The sequence below is a fragment of the Erinaceus europaeus genome, chromosome 13, assembly GCF_950295315.1.
Source record: "Erinaceus europaeus chromosome 13, mEriEur2.1, whole genome shotgun sequence".
NCBI classification, from domain to species: domain Eukaryota; kingdom Metazoa; phylum Chordata; class Mammalia; order Eulipotyphla; family Erinaceidae; genus Erinaceus; species Erinaceus europaeus.
In genome coordinates this window covers 91,292,537-91,307,909 of record NC_080174.1, presented here as the reverse complement: position 1 = coordinate 91,307,909, position 15,373 = coordinate 91,292,537, and the positions used below count along the sequence as shown (strand labels likewise).

General features: G+C 50.0%; 1 protein-coding gene across 4 annotated transcripts in view; it reads right to left on the bottom strand.

Moving 5' to 3' along the window:
• The window catches only part of DHRS3 (dehydrogenase/reductase 3), a 56,647-nt gene that overhangs the window by 17,285 nt on the left and 23,989 nt on the right, over positions 1–15,373 (bottom strand). For 3 of the 4 annotated variants that reach the window (XM_007532985.3, XM_016192535.2, XM_016192536.2), the window contains exon 2: positions 1,132–1,275. In XM_007532985.3, coding sequence (XP_007533047.1) covers positions 1,132–1,275 — 144 coding nt within the window. Of the gene's footprint in view, positions 1–1,131; positions 1,276–1,381; positions 1,464–15,373 lie in introns of all 4 variants that reach the window. The other variant, XM_060170879.1, reaches the window with a different exon arrangement.

The following is a 15,373-nucleotide window of genomic DNA, read 5'->3' as shown; positions in this document are numbered from 1 at the left end:
GAGATCATCCCATCTTCATCCTTCTCTTTCTGGCTGATGTCACTTCATATGATTCCTTCAAGCTCTATCCAAGATGAGGTGAAGAAAGTGAATTAATCATTTTTAATAGCTGAGTAGTATTCCATTGTGTATATAGACCACAACTAGCTCAGTCACTCATCTGTTGTTGAACACCTGGGTTGCTTCCAGTCTATTACAAATTGTACTGCTATGAACATGGGTATATACAGGTCTTTTTGGATGGGCGTGTTTGGTTCCTTAGGATATATCCCCAGGAGAGGAATTGCAGGATCATAGGGTAGGTCCACTTCTAGCCTTCTGATAGTTCTCCAGACTGTCCTCCACAGAGACTGGACCCACTGACATTCCCACCAGCAGTGCAGGAGGGTTCCTTTGTCCTCTCCAGCATTTGTTGCTGCTACCTAGGTCCCCTTTTCATTCAGAGAGAGAGAGAGAGAGAGAGAGAGAGAGACACCACAGCACTGGATCTCCTTCTGGTGCCATAGAAACTTCCCTGTGGCTCTGGGTTTTGAACCTGTTTTGAACAGCAAGGTACATGCTTTACCTGGCAGACTCTCTCTCTGGTCCAGTCTGGACTTGTAAAATGGAAGGAAGAACCCTACCAGGGCTGTTTCTGACTGTCAGTGATCACTCATGGCGCTCAGTCCATCTTTGCATGGAGCATATTGACAATGAGGTGGTTATTATTGCATAAGACCTAGCTGACATCTACCAAGTCCCAAGTACTTTGAAGTGTGCTTTCTGCTCTCTTGGTTCTCACTGCCACCTCAGACTAAGTTAATGATCAGAGTCAGGGGAAAGAGATCTGCTCCCCAGGGTCTTGAATAGAAACCTGCAGGATTTCAACTCCCAGGGGAAGGGGGTGCCAAGGGTTTGATCACTCCTGTTATTTCATCAGTTCACACCAGAGCTCTTCTCTGCTCCCTGAAAAAAACACACTCTCTCTGTCTCTGTTTCTCTCTCTCTATCACGTCCACACACACACACAAGACTTGACTTGGGTCAGCATCAGAGGAGCCTCCCCAAGACATCCTGGAAGTGGTCACCTGCCAGCAGCAGAACTCTCTCTTAGGGCACCATGAATGTCCTATCTGGCATCCAGCTGCTCACCTTCTCCCGGACAGCCTTGGCCGTCTGGTACACTTCCTCCCTGTTGCCCACATCACAGATGAAGTAGTGGCATTCAGTGCCCATCTGCCGAATCTCCTCCGTTGTCTCCTTCAGACACTTCTCAGTCCGGCCCCAGAGGACAATCTGGAAGAAGAGGATGAGAGCTGTGAGCAGCCGTCAGTAAAGTCAGTCGTCGGATCCAAGGATTTGCTGCTAGAAATTCAGTGGTTTGCAAATGCTGGTGATTTACCTGAAGATTAAGCTCCTTGATTCTATCCAAAGAGAGCATGCAAGCCAATCAACATGCTTTTGTGAAGAGGTATAGCTGGGTGCTGGGGAGATAGCATCATGGTTATGCAGAGAGACTCTCATGCCTGAGGCTCCAGAGTCCCAGGTTCAATTCCCCCACAAAACCATAAAACAGACCTGAGTGGTGCTCTGGTGAGAAGGAAGGAAAGAAGAAAGGAAGGAAGGAAGGAAGGACGTAAAGAAGGAAGGAAGGGAGGGAGGAAGGAAGAAAGGAAGGGAGACCACCTTCACCCATAAATCTCCACTGCATATGGTACCAGTCCTTTTTATTTAGTTTAAAGCAATACAAAAGGGCGGAGGAGATAGTACAGTGGCGATGCAAAGACTCTCATACCTGAGGCTCCAAAGTCTCAGGTCCAATCAGTAATATAATTCCTGCCAACAAGGTACTTCCTGCCAGACCAATTCTCTTTATCCTTATAAGCGTTAAAAGCAAAGCAGAGCTTTTAATTTTTTTATTATCTATTTATTTGATAGAGACAGAAATTGAGAGGGAAGGGGGAGACAGAGAGGGAGAGAGACAGAGACACCTGCAACATTGCTTCACCACTTGCAAAGCTTTCCCCTGGCAAGTGGGGGCCAAAGACTCTAACCTCCTGGGTCCTTGTGCACTGTAGCGTGTGTGCTCAGCCAGGTGCGCCACCACCGGGCCCCAAGCTTTCTGTAAAATCTTCCAGAAGACTCTCCTCTAGCAACAAGCTGGTCTTCTTACCAATTAGGTTTGGCTCGGTTAGAGACAAATTTACTAACATGGGCCCTCAGAATGAATTGGGGGTGGGGTGGATGGTTTGGCTGTGACATTTGCAGGTTCCCTAGATGTGACATTTGCTAGATTCCCACTAGAAAGACACATGGCGGGGGGTGGGCAGTAGCACAGCGGGTTAAGTGCACATGGCGCAAGGACCAGCACAAGGATCCTGGTTCTAGCCCCCAGCTCCCCATGCTTTCTCTCTCCCTCTCTGTCTTCCCCTCCTTTCTTGATTTCCTATTGTTCTCTCCAACAACAACAGCAATAATAACAACAATAATAACAACAACAACAAGGGCAACAAAATGGGAAAAATGGCCTCCAGGAGCAATGGATTCATAGTACAGGCACCAAACCCCAGTGATAACCCTGGAGGGGAAAAAAAAAAAAAAAGAAGAAAAGAAAAAGACACAATGCCATGTCCCACAGATAACACACACACAGGACTTATTAAGCCAGGAGGTGACCCTGGCAGGACAAGGAGCTGGATTCTTCTAGGGAGTGGACAGAAATGGGAAAGGGCAGCCCACACAAGGCTTGAATGAGAAGCTTGGCTAATTCTCAGCCTTGGCCTAAGGGAGAATGACACAGTGCATGAGGAGTACCATCAGGGTAGAACAGTGGGATTCTTAATGGGAACAGGAGTCCTGGCTTTGCATAATTAGGTGTGGTGATGCAGTGCTGTGTGCCTGTGGGGACCCTGAGAACCTGGGTCATTTGACAGAGAGGGGATACTTGGACTTGGGGCTTCCCAGAGCCCTGCCCCACTAGGGAAAGACAGAAACAGGCTGGGCCTATGGATCCACCTGCCAACACCATAGCATAGAAGCATAGAAGTCAAGCATAGAAGCAATGACAGAAGCCAGAACGCCCACCTTCTACACCCTGTAAAGAATTTAGTCCCTCTTGTGGACCTTGCCCTCACTGTAGAACAACAATGGTGAAGGGAGGGTGGGTCAGCCTACTCTGCCCCTTGAGGAAGACGGGTCCTGAAGCAAGTGCAGCCTAGACTGTTTCCAGCTGTGACCATGGACTGTGAGCTCAGACTGACAGGGACTAGGAGGTGACACAGGCTCCTGTGCTACATATGGGCCGCAGATCAGACAGATGGGGTTTACAGTTAATGGTATACTTCCTATACTTGGGAACTACTTTCTGCCCTGATTCAGCTTTCTAGTCTTATTCTCAACTCTGACACCATCTTCCCAGACAATACCTCTAGCTCACCGCTCACCTGCATGTTAGCTGTCAGGCTCAGGCAAAATTGATAAAGTCATGGACCCCTTGGAATATATCTAAAATAGACTTCCTAGTTTCTTCCAAAATGGAGACCTCAAATCTCATCTGCTATAGCTTTACCTTTAGGTTCCCATTGACTAAACAATTTTTTCCTGCTTTATATCTTAATGCTTTTCAGCTACCAAGTTGCAGATGCTACCATGACACTGTTCTGACTTCCCTGAGCAGAAGAACTTACCAGTGTGTCCTGGAACCCCACCTCCCCAGAGCCCTGCCCCACTAGGGAAAGACAAAAACAGACTGGGGGTGTGTATCCACCTGTCAACACCCATGTCCAGCAGAGAAACAACTACAGAAGCCAGACCTCCCACCTTCTGCACGCCTTAGAGACCTTTGGCCCATGCTCCCAAAGGGATAAAGAATATGGAAGCTTCCAATGGAGGGGGTGGGACAGGGAACTCTGGTGGTGGGAACTGTGTGGAATTGTACCTCTGTGATCTTACAATGTTGTTAATCATTATTAAATCACCAATTAAAAAAAAAAGAACTTGGGGCTTGTATGAAGTGACAACAGATGGGCACAGGGTCCTGTCAGATGGGGCCTGAGGTGCTGGGCCTCTGAGCCCAGGTAACTTAACTTTTCCTGGCTTTCTGGTTCTCAGGTGGGTTGAGAGGTTCAGGAGGCTGACCTCCAGGGCCAGGGAAGCCAGTAGCTTCAAAGCTAGAAGGACACTCTGGAGAGGGAACCAGGGGCCAGGGTGAGGGAGATGACATGTAGGCTGTGGCCCGCTGTCCTGTATGGATGGGGATTATTTACCCAGGACCCTGCTGTTTGTTGAGAAAGCCCTTGGGGGCTGGGGCCAGGCCTCCCCTTCTCTGTGTTCAGTGCCTCCCACTCTTTGAACACCACTCTGAGCTCACTCTCTGCCCTCCTGACCCCACTGAGGGAGAGCCCCTGAGGGTCTCCATTCTGCTAGACTCATTTCACACCCCAGGACCTAGCAGGGCTTAGATGTTTGTGAGTGAGTGAATGAAAACTCAGAGGCTTCCATGACTTCTCTCTCTCTTTAATATTTTATTTATCTATTACTGGGTAGAGACAGAGAAAAATTGAGAGGGAAGGGGAGAGAGGGAAGGAGAGAGACACACCTGCAGCCCTGCTTCACTACTTGCAAAGCTTTCCCCTTGCAGGTGGGAGTCCAGAGGGCTTGAACCCAGGCCCTTGCACATTGTAACGTGTGTTCAACCAGGTGTGCCACTGCCCAGCCCCCATCACTTCTCTAAAGCTGAGAGCATCCCATCACCCTTGACAATAGGGTCCCAGAAGCTCCAACACAGGGTCCCAGAAGTTCCAGCACGGTCAGTTTGGATGAAGAATACACCCCAGACTTTGTCCCCTGAGAGCCTCAATATGGGCGGGGGAGGGGGGGAGGCTGCTGTGAGGGCCAGGGCCAGGCCAGAGGCTGAGACCCTGGACTTAAACCAAAGTATCAGATGAAGCTGTCGGAGGGTGAGGCATGCTGGCACTCCAGGTGGGGAGACAGAAAACTAACATTTCCCTAATAAAATGGCATGAAATAAAGTGTCACATGAAAGCTAGGTCCAGGGGCTAGGCGGTGGTGGTGCACCTGGTTAAGCACACACATGACAGTGTGCAAAGATCCAGGTTCAAGCCCCTGGTCCCCACCTGCAGGGGGAAAGCTTCACGAGTGGTGAATCAGAGCTGCAGGTGTCTCTCTCTCTCTCTTTTCTCCCTCCCTACTCAATTTCTGTCTCTATCTAATGAAAAATAATAAATAAAAATTTAAAAAGAGAGGTCCAGGCCAGTATATCTGCAGGGGGGTCACTTTACAAGCAGTGAAGCAGGTCTGCAAGTGTCTATCTTTCTCTCCCCCTCTCTATCCTTCCCTCCCCTCTTAACTTCTCTCTGCCCTATCCAATAAAAAAGAAAAAATGGCTCCCAGGAGCAGTGGATTCGTAGTGCTGGCACCAAGCCCAAGCGATAACCCTGGAGGCAATAAAATAAAATAATTTTTAAAAGAAGATTAAAAAATGAAAGAAAAGAAATTGAGAGAGAAGCAGGGATAGAGAGGAAGAGAAACACCTGCAGCCCTTCTTCACCACTTGTGAAGCTTCCTCCCTGTAAGTAAGGACTCGGGGCTTGCGTGCGGGTCCTAGAACCTGGTGACATGTCTGCTTCACCAGGTCACCACTGCCCAGCCCCACAAAAGCAGCTTTTAGTTCACAACAAAACTGAACAGTACAGAGATTCTCCGGGTGCCTCCGGCCCCTCCTGGTGGGCAGCCTCCCCCATCAACAGCAGCAGCAAACTGTGTGTGCTTGTCATACCTTAGGAACCTATTCAGACACATTTTTATTTCTTCTTTTTATATTTTATTTATTTTATATGCAGAGAAAGATAAACACCACAGCACTGCCCAGCTCTGGCTTATGGTGGAGCGGGGGATTGAACCTGGGACTGCGGAGCCTCAGGCATGAGAGTCTCCTTGCATAACCATTATGCTATCTACCCCCGTCCTTCAGACACATTTTTTCAATTTTTTTTTTTCCAGAGCCCTGCTCAGCTTTGGTTTATGGTGGTATGGGGAATTGAACCTGGGACTCCGGAGCCTTAAGCATGAGGGTCTCTTTGCATAAACATTATGCTATCTCCACCACCCTCAACACATGTCTCTCACCCATAGTTGGTTCATTCTTGGTGGTCATTGCATGGGTTTGGGCCAAAGTATCATGACACGTACCCCCTGGCATGGCATCCTACAGAGCTGTGTCCTGGCCTGCTATATTCACTCTACCTCTCACCCCCTTTACTGTCATCATAGTTTTGCCTTTCGCAGAATGCTGTACAGCTGGAGTCATGTGGGCTGTAACCTTTTCAAATTGGCTTCTTGTCCTTGATAAGATGCACTGAGGTTCCTCCATGTCTGTTCCTGTCCGGATGGCTCATTATGTCTAGTGTCGCGAGATGCCCCATCATCTGGCTACACTACCGTTTCCTTGTCCATTTACGGACTATGGACATCTTGGTTACAAATGTTTGGTCCCTATGAATAAAGCTGTTATCAATACTCATGTGCACTGCCTGTGTAGCCTTAGTGGGTGTTTCCCAGCTAAGTTCCCCTCTTCTTTTTCTTCTTCTTCTTCTTCTTCTTCTTCTTCTTCTTCTTCTTCTTCTTTTTAATACTTATTTATTTATTCTGTTTTGTTGCCCTTGTTCTTTTATTGTTGTAGTTATTATTGTTGTCATCATTGTTGAATAGGACAGAGAGAAATGCAGAGAGGAGGGGAAGACAGAGAAGGGGAGAGAAAGACAGACACCTGCAGACCTGCTTCACCACCTGTGGAGCGACTCCCCTGCAGGTGGGGAGCTGGGGGCTCGAACTGGGATCCTCACGCGGGTCCTTGTGCTTTGCACTACCTGTGCTTCACCTGCTCTCTTCTTGGTGTGATTCTCAGGAGCCTTTTTGGCTCTGGGGCCACTGGGAAAACCCTCTAGGGAAAAAGCCTTGATGGAATGAAGACTGACCTCAAGGAAGACCAGAACCACATGCTCTCCCTACAGCCAGAAATCCTAGCACTGCTGTTTCCATCCACAAACACCAACAGCCTACAGAACCAGCCCAGGGGCAGAGTCTCTCTTTGTCCTCCCTGGGATAGCACTTGGCACAACACAGGGGGGTGGGGGTGGAGAAACTGTGGCCACAGCCACTGGCTGAGGGCTCAGGACCTTTATCCCCAGTTTTTCCCACTGGGCCTCCAGGTAGAGAATGCCAGATGACCTTGAGGAGGCAGGAGGAGAGCCAGCACTCAGTCTACTGTGCAGCCACTCTCAGTACCCCCATCTTAACAAGTGGGGCTGGAGGTCCGGTGCGTGAGGGATGCTGGGACCAGCTCTGTAACTCCTGTGGGCAGCACTGCCACAACTTCCAAGCAGCCCTTGAACCTGGACTCCAAAACCAAGCTCTCTCTCCACTCCCTGTCCTGTTCCAGCACTCCTCACACAGTGCCTACTGAGCCATGACAGTACACCAGGCACAGGAAACCGACTTCTCCTCCTCCCGGGAGCTGTCAGGAGGAGAACAGAGACGATGAACACCTGAGTTACTGTGGTTGGGGAGGTGGCACAGTGGGTAAAGCATTGGACTCTCAAGCATGAGGTCCCAAGTTCAGTCCCTAGCAGCACATGCACCAGAGTGATGTCTGGTTCTTTCTCTCTCTCCTCCTATCTTTCTCATGAAGAAAGGAAAGAAGGAAGGAAGGAAGGAAGGAAGGAAGGGAGGGAGGAATCTTAAAAAAAAAATGTGGAGTGCTGGATGGTGCAGTACCTGGTTGAGCACACACATTACAATGCTTAAGGGTCCGGGTTCTAGTCCCCAGTCCCCACCTGCGAGGTGGGGGGAACTTTATGAGGGGTGAAGCAGTGCAGATGTGTTTCTCCCTTTCTACTTCCCTCTTCCACTAGATTTCTGGCTGTCTCCATCCAATAAATAAATATAATTAAAAAAATTTTTTTTTTAAAAAAAGAAGCCTGGAACACCCATGTCCAGCAGAGAAGCAATAACAGAAGCCAGAACTCCCACCATCTACTCCCCATAAAGAATTTGGATCCATCCTCCCAGAGGGATAAAGAACAGGGAAGCTTCCAGTGGAGGGGATGGGACAGGGAACTTTGGTGGTGGGACCTGTGTGGAACGGTAGCCCTCTTATCCCACAATCTTGTTGATCATTATTAAATCAATAATAAAATAAAAAGTGTAGAAACACAGAACAAGGTAGCTAACATGAGAAGTGTTGTGGTAAAACCCATTGTAAGCTATAGCATTGCAATTATTAAAGTTTTTAGCCTCTTTTTTTAAAAAAACAAACAAAAGATTTGCATTACTGACTGTGTAATACACACATGTGGCCAACAGTGCTTATAATAGTCAGAAAGCTTTCTGGAGGGTGGGCAGAGCCATTGGGGGGGGTGCAGTGGGTGGGGTGGGAACTGCAGCAAAAAAAGAAAACCTCTCTGGAAAGGGAATGACTGAGGGTTGGGTAATGGGGCACCTGGTTGAGCGCACATGTTACAGTGCACAAGGACCCAGGTTCAAGCCCCCAGTCCCCACCTACAGGGGGGAAAGCTTTGTACCTGGTGAAGCAGGGCGGCAAGTGTTTCTCTCCCTATCTTCCCCTCCTTTCTCTATTTTTGATTGTCTCTGTACAATAAATAAAGATAATTTAAAAAAATGTTTAAAAAGCTAAAGAAAGAAAGTGAAAGACAGTTCAGAGACCCAGGGGCTTGAAGGAGGAGCCCTGCAGTGGCCTGGGAAAGAGTATCGCTAGGCCCCTGACAACAGATGCAGGAGTTTGGTGTAAGGGTTCCGTGTATCTGGAGGCAGCAAGGAAGCCACCGGCTGGAATGACAGACAAGGAGTGGTGGTGGCTGGCAGCTGGAATCCTACAGATGGGACCTCTCAGGGGACTACAAAGAGAGACTGGACAGCCTGTGAACTGGATTCAGAGACCAGTCCTGAGCCCTGGGCTTGACAGGAGAGTGCAAATCAGAAGACAGGAGCCAGGGTCAGGCAGGAGCTGCTGGACAGGAGGAGGGCTTCAAAGGGGCTGCAGGGACATCGGGGGCTCCTTGCCAGAGGAGGAAGGGCTCCAACAGCACCTCAAAAGGCTCCAGGAGATGAAGGACTGGCCTTGCCATTCCCTGAGTCCCGAGCCTCCCTTCGGGGGCATGAGGGTCGGGAGGCTGGGCCTGGCAAGTCTGAGATAAAGAGGAAGAGAAAGACTGGCTCAGATGCCCTCTCTCAGACAACTTCCAGAATCCTCATGAACACAGACCAAAAAATAACACAAAATAAAAGAAATCAAAGGAGGGAACCAGGAAACAGTTCCCGGTGGATGGGGCAGCCTTCCCAGCCAGAGAGAGCGCCAGCCACGGGCCACGCTGCCCATGGAGTCCCGAGTTCCTTGGGTAAATACTGCAGATTCCAGTAACAGGCTGCCAACCTCCGGTGTGGAGTTGGCAAGTCGGCTTACAGGATGGGGTGAGGGGGAAGCCTCGGGCAAAATGCTCCCTGGCTCCAGAAGTCTTTGAGAAAGTCTGTCGAGGACTAGCCTGTGGATTGGGGGTACCCCTGTGGATCCTTAGGCGGGTGGGGTGAAGCTGAAGTCCTGGTGGAGTCTGGGAAAGAGGTAAATCCAGGGAGGATGAGGTCTGGGGGTAGGGTTCCCAGCAGAGGATGAATGGGGGTGGAGCCCAGAGAGAGGGAGTTGAGAAGCAGACAGAAGGTCAGGTGGTGTGGGTGGGGCCTAGAGGTGCAAGGCTAGTGGGAGGGGGGCAGGCAGCAGATGGGGTCCCAAGGAGGACTGGATGAGGCCGGCCCAGCGGTGGTGGAGGGCGCCCCAGGGCTCAGATCTGGCCCCTCTGGGGGCCGGAAGAAGAGGAAGGGATCCCCCTCCAGGCGACAGGGAGCCTGCTTCCTCCCCACCCCCCTGGTAAACAGACGCTATGATGTCACAGGCTGCTGACCTGCAGCTGAACCCGGAGCTGTAAGATGCAAGGTGCCAGCAGCCTGGGAGCCACACACGCTCCTCTGCCCCGCCTGAGGTTACCCCAGCTGCACACGGACATGATGCTGCAAACGCCACCAGACATTGCAACACGCAGCCAGTCTGCTGGCCGCCGCGTGAACCGTCCCAGCAGCCCTCCTCCACCACCCCCCTGGCCGGCACTGGCCCAGCTGGAGCTCGGCCTCCTCCTTCCAGAGCTTCTCTGGGGGCCCGAGGGGCTGGCAGCTTCCACCTAGCTGGGGTCAGCTGCTCCACAAGGGACCCCCGCTGCCTGCCTGCCTGCCTCCCCAAGGTCCTCTGAAGCTGAGGCCTGGGTGCTGGGCTAAGTGCCCAGCTGATTGGGGAAGTGCCTGCCTGTGTGCTAGGCTTTCTGGGAAGTTCATTCCCTCTGGTGAAGCCCTGTTTGGAAGGCCCTTTCTCCACCTAGGACACAGTCCAAAGTGTCACTGACATATACCAACCCCATCCCCTCCACAAACAGGGGGCCACCGTTAGCTTATTCCAGGACTCAGTGCTTGGGCCTCTGAACTGCCCTTTGGAAAGGAAAGCAGCCTGGCTGGAGGCAGGCAGGCCAGGACTCCGAAGCTGATTTACCGTGTGATTTCTGGGTGAGTCACTTGGCGTCTCTGGTCTTCATCTCCCTCTGGGGGGTTGGAAACTGGTCTCCCTACGCTGGTGTGAAGAGAAGTTCAAAAGTGCATGGCAAAGCTCATGAGGCGTTGAGGGTGGGGTAGCACCCACAGTTGTTGGGGCCTAGTGCTGTAAGACCGTAGAGACACCCAGGGAAACTGAGGCCGGCCTGCCTTCTTCTCACTCACCGCCTCCCCCCCCCCCCATTCAGCCTTCTGGGTTCATTTGAAGGGGGTGATGAATACCATATTATCTCACTCATAGATAGAACTTCAGAAACAAAGGCAGGGGCCAGGCAGTGGCGCACCTGATTAAGTGCTCACATTACAGTGCTCCAGGACCCAGGTTCAAGCCCTGCAGGAAGAAAGCTTCACATGTGGTGAAGCAGGGCTACAGGTGTCTCTTTCTCTCCATTTCCTCCTTCCCCTCTCAATTTCTCTCTGTCTCTATTCAATAATTCTTTTTTTTTTTGAAAATTGTTTTATATCCATATATTCATTCTCTTTTGTTGCCCTTATTGTTCTATTGTTGTAGCTATTATTGTTGGTATCGTTGTTGGATAGGACAGAGAGAAGTGGAGAGAGGAGGGGAAGACAAGAGAGGGGGAGAGAAAGATAGACACCTGCAGACCTGCTTCACCACCTGTGAAGTGACTCCCCTGCAGGTGGGGAGCCAGGGGCTCGAACCAGGATCCTTACGCTGGTCCTTGTGCTTTGCACCACATGCGCTTCACCCATTGTGCTACCGCCCGACTCTCTCTATCCAATAATTCTGTCCAACTCTATCCACCACTCTGGTGATGGGAATTGTATGGAATTATACCCCTCTTATCCCACAATCTCAATGATCATTATTAAATCACTAATTTAAATAAAGTTGAAAAATAATAAAACACAAAGCAGAACTTGGACTGGGTGTGGGGGATTATACCAAAGGAGGGTGGGGAGGGGCCTTGGGGTGCTGAGTGTGATTGTGGGAAAGAATCTAAGCTGGGGTGAGAGGGCTCTGCAGACACCTGTCATGATGAGGTGAGGAACTGTGCCAGTGCGCCAACAACTGTACTGGAAACCATTAGTCCCTGAATAAAATGATATTTTAAAAAGGAATCTGGGACTGAGGGTATAGCTCCCTGGACCTATAGAACCTCTCTACTGTGCGCCCGACCTGGACTAACTCAAGTCCTTATGGGGGTTGGAGTGACACAGGAATCACCAAGACCTGTAATAGACACTCAGGGATGGAGCAAGACGCAGCATAACAAGAGTCCATGCCAGCTTGCCCTTGCTGAAGCCAATACTGCAACCTCCTTCCTTCAGATCCCCTGCTTTGCTCATCTTTTTCTTTTGCCTCCACGGTTATCGCTGGCGCTCAGTGCCTGCGCTACGAATCCGCTGCTCCTGGCAGTCATTTTCCCCATTTCATTGGACAGGACAGAGAGAAATGGAGAGAGGAGGGGAAGACAGAGAGGGAGAGAAACAGATAAACATCTGCAGACCTGCTTCACTACTTGTGAAGCGACCCACCGCCCTGCAGGTGGGGGGGGCGGGGGCTCGAACCTGGATCCTTGCACGGGTCCTTGCACTTTGTGCGCTTAACTGGGTGTGCTGCCGCCCAGCCCCTGCTTTTGTTGTCTTTACAGCTTTTTGTCACTCTCTGAGATGGTGGTGGGTTTTACTTGCTTGTTTATTGTTGAGCCCCTGTCTATCTCTCCCACATTACCCCAAGAATATTTATCACAAGAAATATTTTATAAAAACATTTAGATAGAGAGTCCAGGCAGTGGCACACCTGGTTAAGCACTCACATTACAGTGCACAAAGACCCAGGTTCAAGCCCCTGGTGCCCACCTGCAGGGGAAAAGCTTCATAAGTGGTGAAGCAGGGCTGCAGATGTCTCTTTCTCTCTCCCTCTCTATCTCCCCCTCCCCTATGAAATTCTGTCTCTATCCAACAATAAATAAATTAAAATATTTTTAAAAAGAGAGAAAAAATTAGAGACAGAAGGGTAGAGAGTCAGAGTGAAAGAGACCACAATACTGAATCTTCCTTCAATGCAGTGGGGGCCGGGCTCGAACCTGGATCGGGTCCACAGCAGAGCAGTGCACTACCCAAATGAGCTATTTCTCTGACTCTCAAAAACTGTTCAGCAGGCAGGTGGATCTGACTGGCAGCCCAGTCCTCCCTGAGCAGATGAATGGCTGAATAGAATCACATCACTTGTCCTGTGAGCTGGGTGATAAGGTCTCCCCTTGACGGGAACTTGGGAGGGCTAAAGCTGACATCTCCCTCCATATAGCTGTCACAAACACTGGCCACACAGCTTGCCCAGGGCCCTGTGCAAAATGAACATGGGAGACCCCTGGTCCAAACTCACCAGGGACTTCAAGCTGGTAACAGACATGGATGGAAGCAGAGCATGGGGTCCCATGTGACGGTACAGGTGGCACTTCCAGGAAGCTGGCCGGGGCTGTCACACAGAGGAGACTTTGTGACAATACCCAAGGGGGACTTAATGTCAAGTTGCAAGCCTTCCACCCTCCCATCAGAGTGATCCTATGAGGCAGAGTGGACAGTGCGTTGCAGACCAGCAACAGCTAACAAAGAGCTGCATCTTCCTTCTCTTTCTCTTTCTTTTTATTTTTTTAAAAGTATATATTTTTTATTTATTGGATAGGGCAGAGGAATTGAGAGGGAAGGAGGAGGTAGAGTGGAAGAGAGAAAAGGTGCTCCCTGCAGCCCTGCTTCACCACTCATGAAGCAGGTGGGGACTGGGGGTTTGAACCTGGGTCCTTGAGCACTGTGATGTGCACTCGACTAGGTGCACCACTGCCAAGCCTCTCTGGGTACACACAGTGCTAGGGGTTGAACCGGGAACCTTACGCAAGCAAACCCACACTCTACCACTCGAGCTATTTCCTCAGCTGCTAAGAGCTGCATTTTGGACAAGAGACACAAGTCCTAGAAATGTCAAAGGGCGCGGCCAGGAAGTGACTGAGCCCAGCCCCCAGTCCTGATGACACTTCTAGGACCTGCTGGTGGAAGTGAGAATATACAGATGTTTGAGAAAAGACAGGATTGATGGGGGCAACTTCTTCAGTCCCTCCCCTCTGCTCGCACCCCACCTCCCCCCAACCTGAAGTTTTGGGGGCTCTGGAACTGGTGTGCTCAAGAGCACACCACAGTTGTCAGTGTGTCCCAGGGAGACTTTCAGTTAATTAAGCATAATTTATGAACCAGGCTCCTGAGGACAAGCTTTAAATTACTTGCAAGTCGAGCCAAGGCAGCTAGCTATCCTACGGGCTATTAATTAGGAATCGGTATGAGGACAAGCTTTAAATTACTTGCAAGTCGAGCCAAGGCAGCTAGCTATCCTACGGGCTATTAATTAGGAATCGGTTTAATTTAATCTCTGCTGGACGAAGGTCAAACACCACGGAGCTGACCCTTGTGGCTGACTGGCGTCACGCTATCAGGCTGGGAATCTGGGTCTGGAGGGTTGGGGGGCTCAGGGGGGAAGTGACAGGACACTGTGACAGGAAATGGCCCGGCCAGGACATCCTACAGCAGTCAGGACACAGAACAGACCCTCAAGGCAGGAGGGTGCTGGTAGCACCAGCCTTGCAGATAGAAAGTTATTTCTGTTGGTCCTCAGAGAGCTCTCTTCCCTTTAAGACCAGAGAATTCTGCTGGGAAGTTAGACTTCTCTGATTTTCTTTTTTTTTTTTTTTTCTCCAGGATTATCAATGAGGCTTGTTATTTGCACTACAAATCCACTGTTCCTGGTGGCCATTTTTCTATTTTGTTGGATAGGACAGAGAGAAATTGAGAAAGGAGGGGAAAACTGAGAGGAATAGAGAGAGACATCTGCAGACCTGCTTTGCCACTTATGAAGCAACCTCCCTGCAGATGGGGGGGGGGGCTGAGGGCCTTGAACCCAGATCCTTGTGAGGGTCCTTGCACTTAGTACTGTGTGCACTTAACCAGTGAGCCACTGCCTGGCCCCGACTTTCTATTACTTTCATCTGGTCATGCACTCTGTATAGAATTTTTCAGAGGAGCCCTTATGCTCTTCTGAGTAAATCCAGACTTGGCCTATGTGATCTCCGCCACTCACCACCCGCTTTTGCTCTAGCCAGGCCAGACTCTGATGTTCCCAGAAGGAACTGAATTCCCCTTCCCCATTATCAAAGTGAAAAACACTCCTCTATCCAGAATATATATATTCTTTTTTTATTGGATAGGACAGAGAGAAATTGAGAGGAGAGGGGAAACAGAAAGGAAGAGTGGGGAGCCAGGTGGTGGCACACCTGATTGAGTGCATATGTTACAGTGCGCAAGGACCCAGGTTCGAGTCCCCTAGTCTCCACCTACAGGGAAAAACTTTGCGAGGCAGTGTTTCGGGTGTCTCTCTGTCTCTCTCCCTCTCTATCTTCCCCTTCCCTCTTAATTTATGGCTGTCTCTATCCAATAAATAAATAAAGATAATTTTTAAAAACTTAAAAAGAACAAAAGGAGAGACACCTACAGACCTGCTTTACTACTCATGAAGTGTTGCTGCCGTAGGTGAAAGATGGGGACTTGAACCTGGGCCCTTGAGCATGGTGATGTGTGTACTTAACCGGGTGTGCCACCACCCGACCCACTGTCTCATTTTTGAAGAGATCTAGTCCTATCTATCGCCAGGCTTCCTTTCTCTAAGAAACTCCCCAGTGTGGATCCAGATGTCATGACT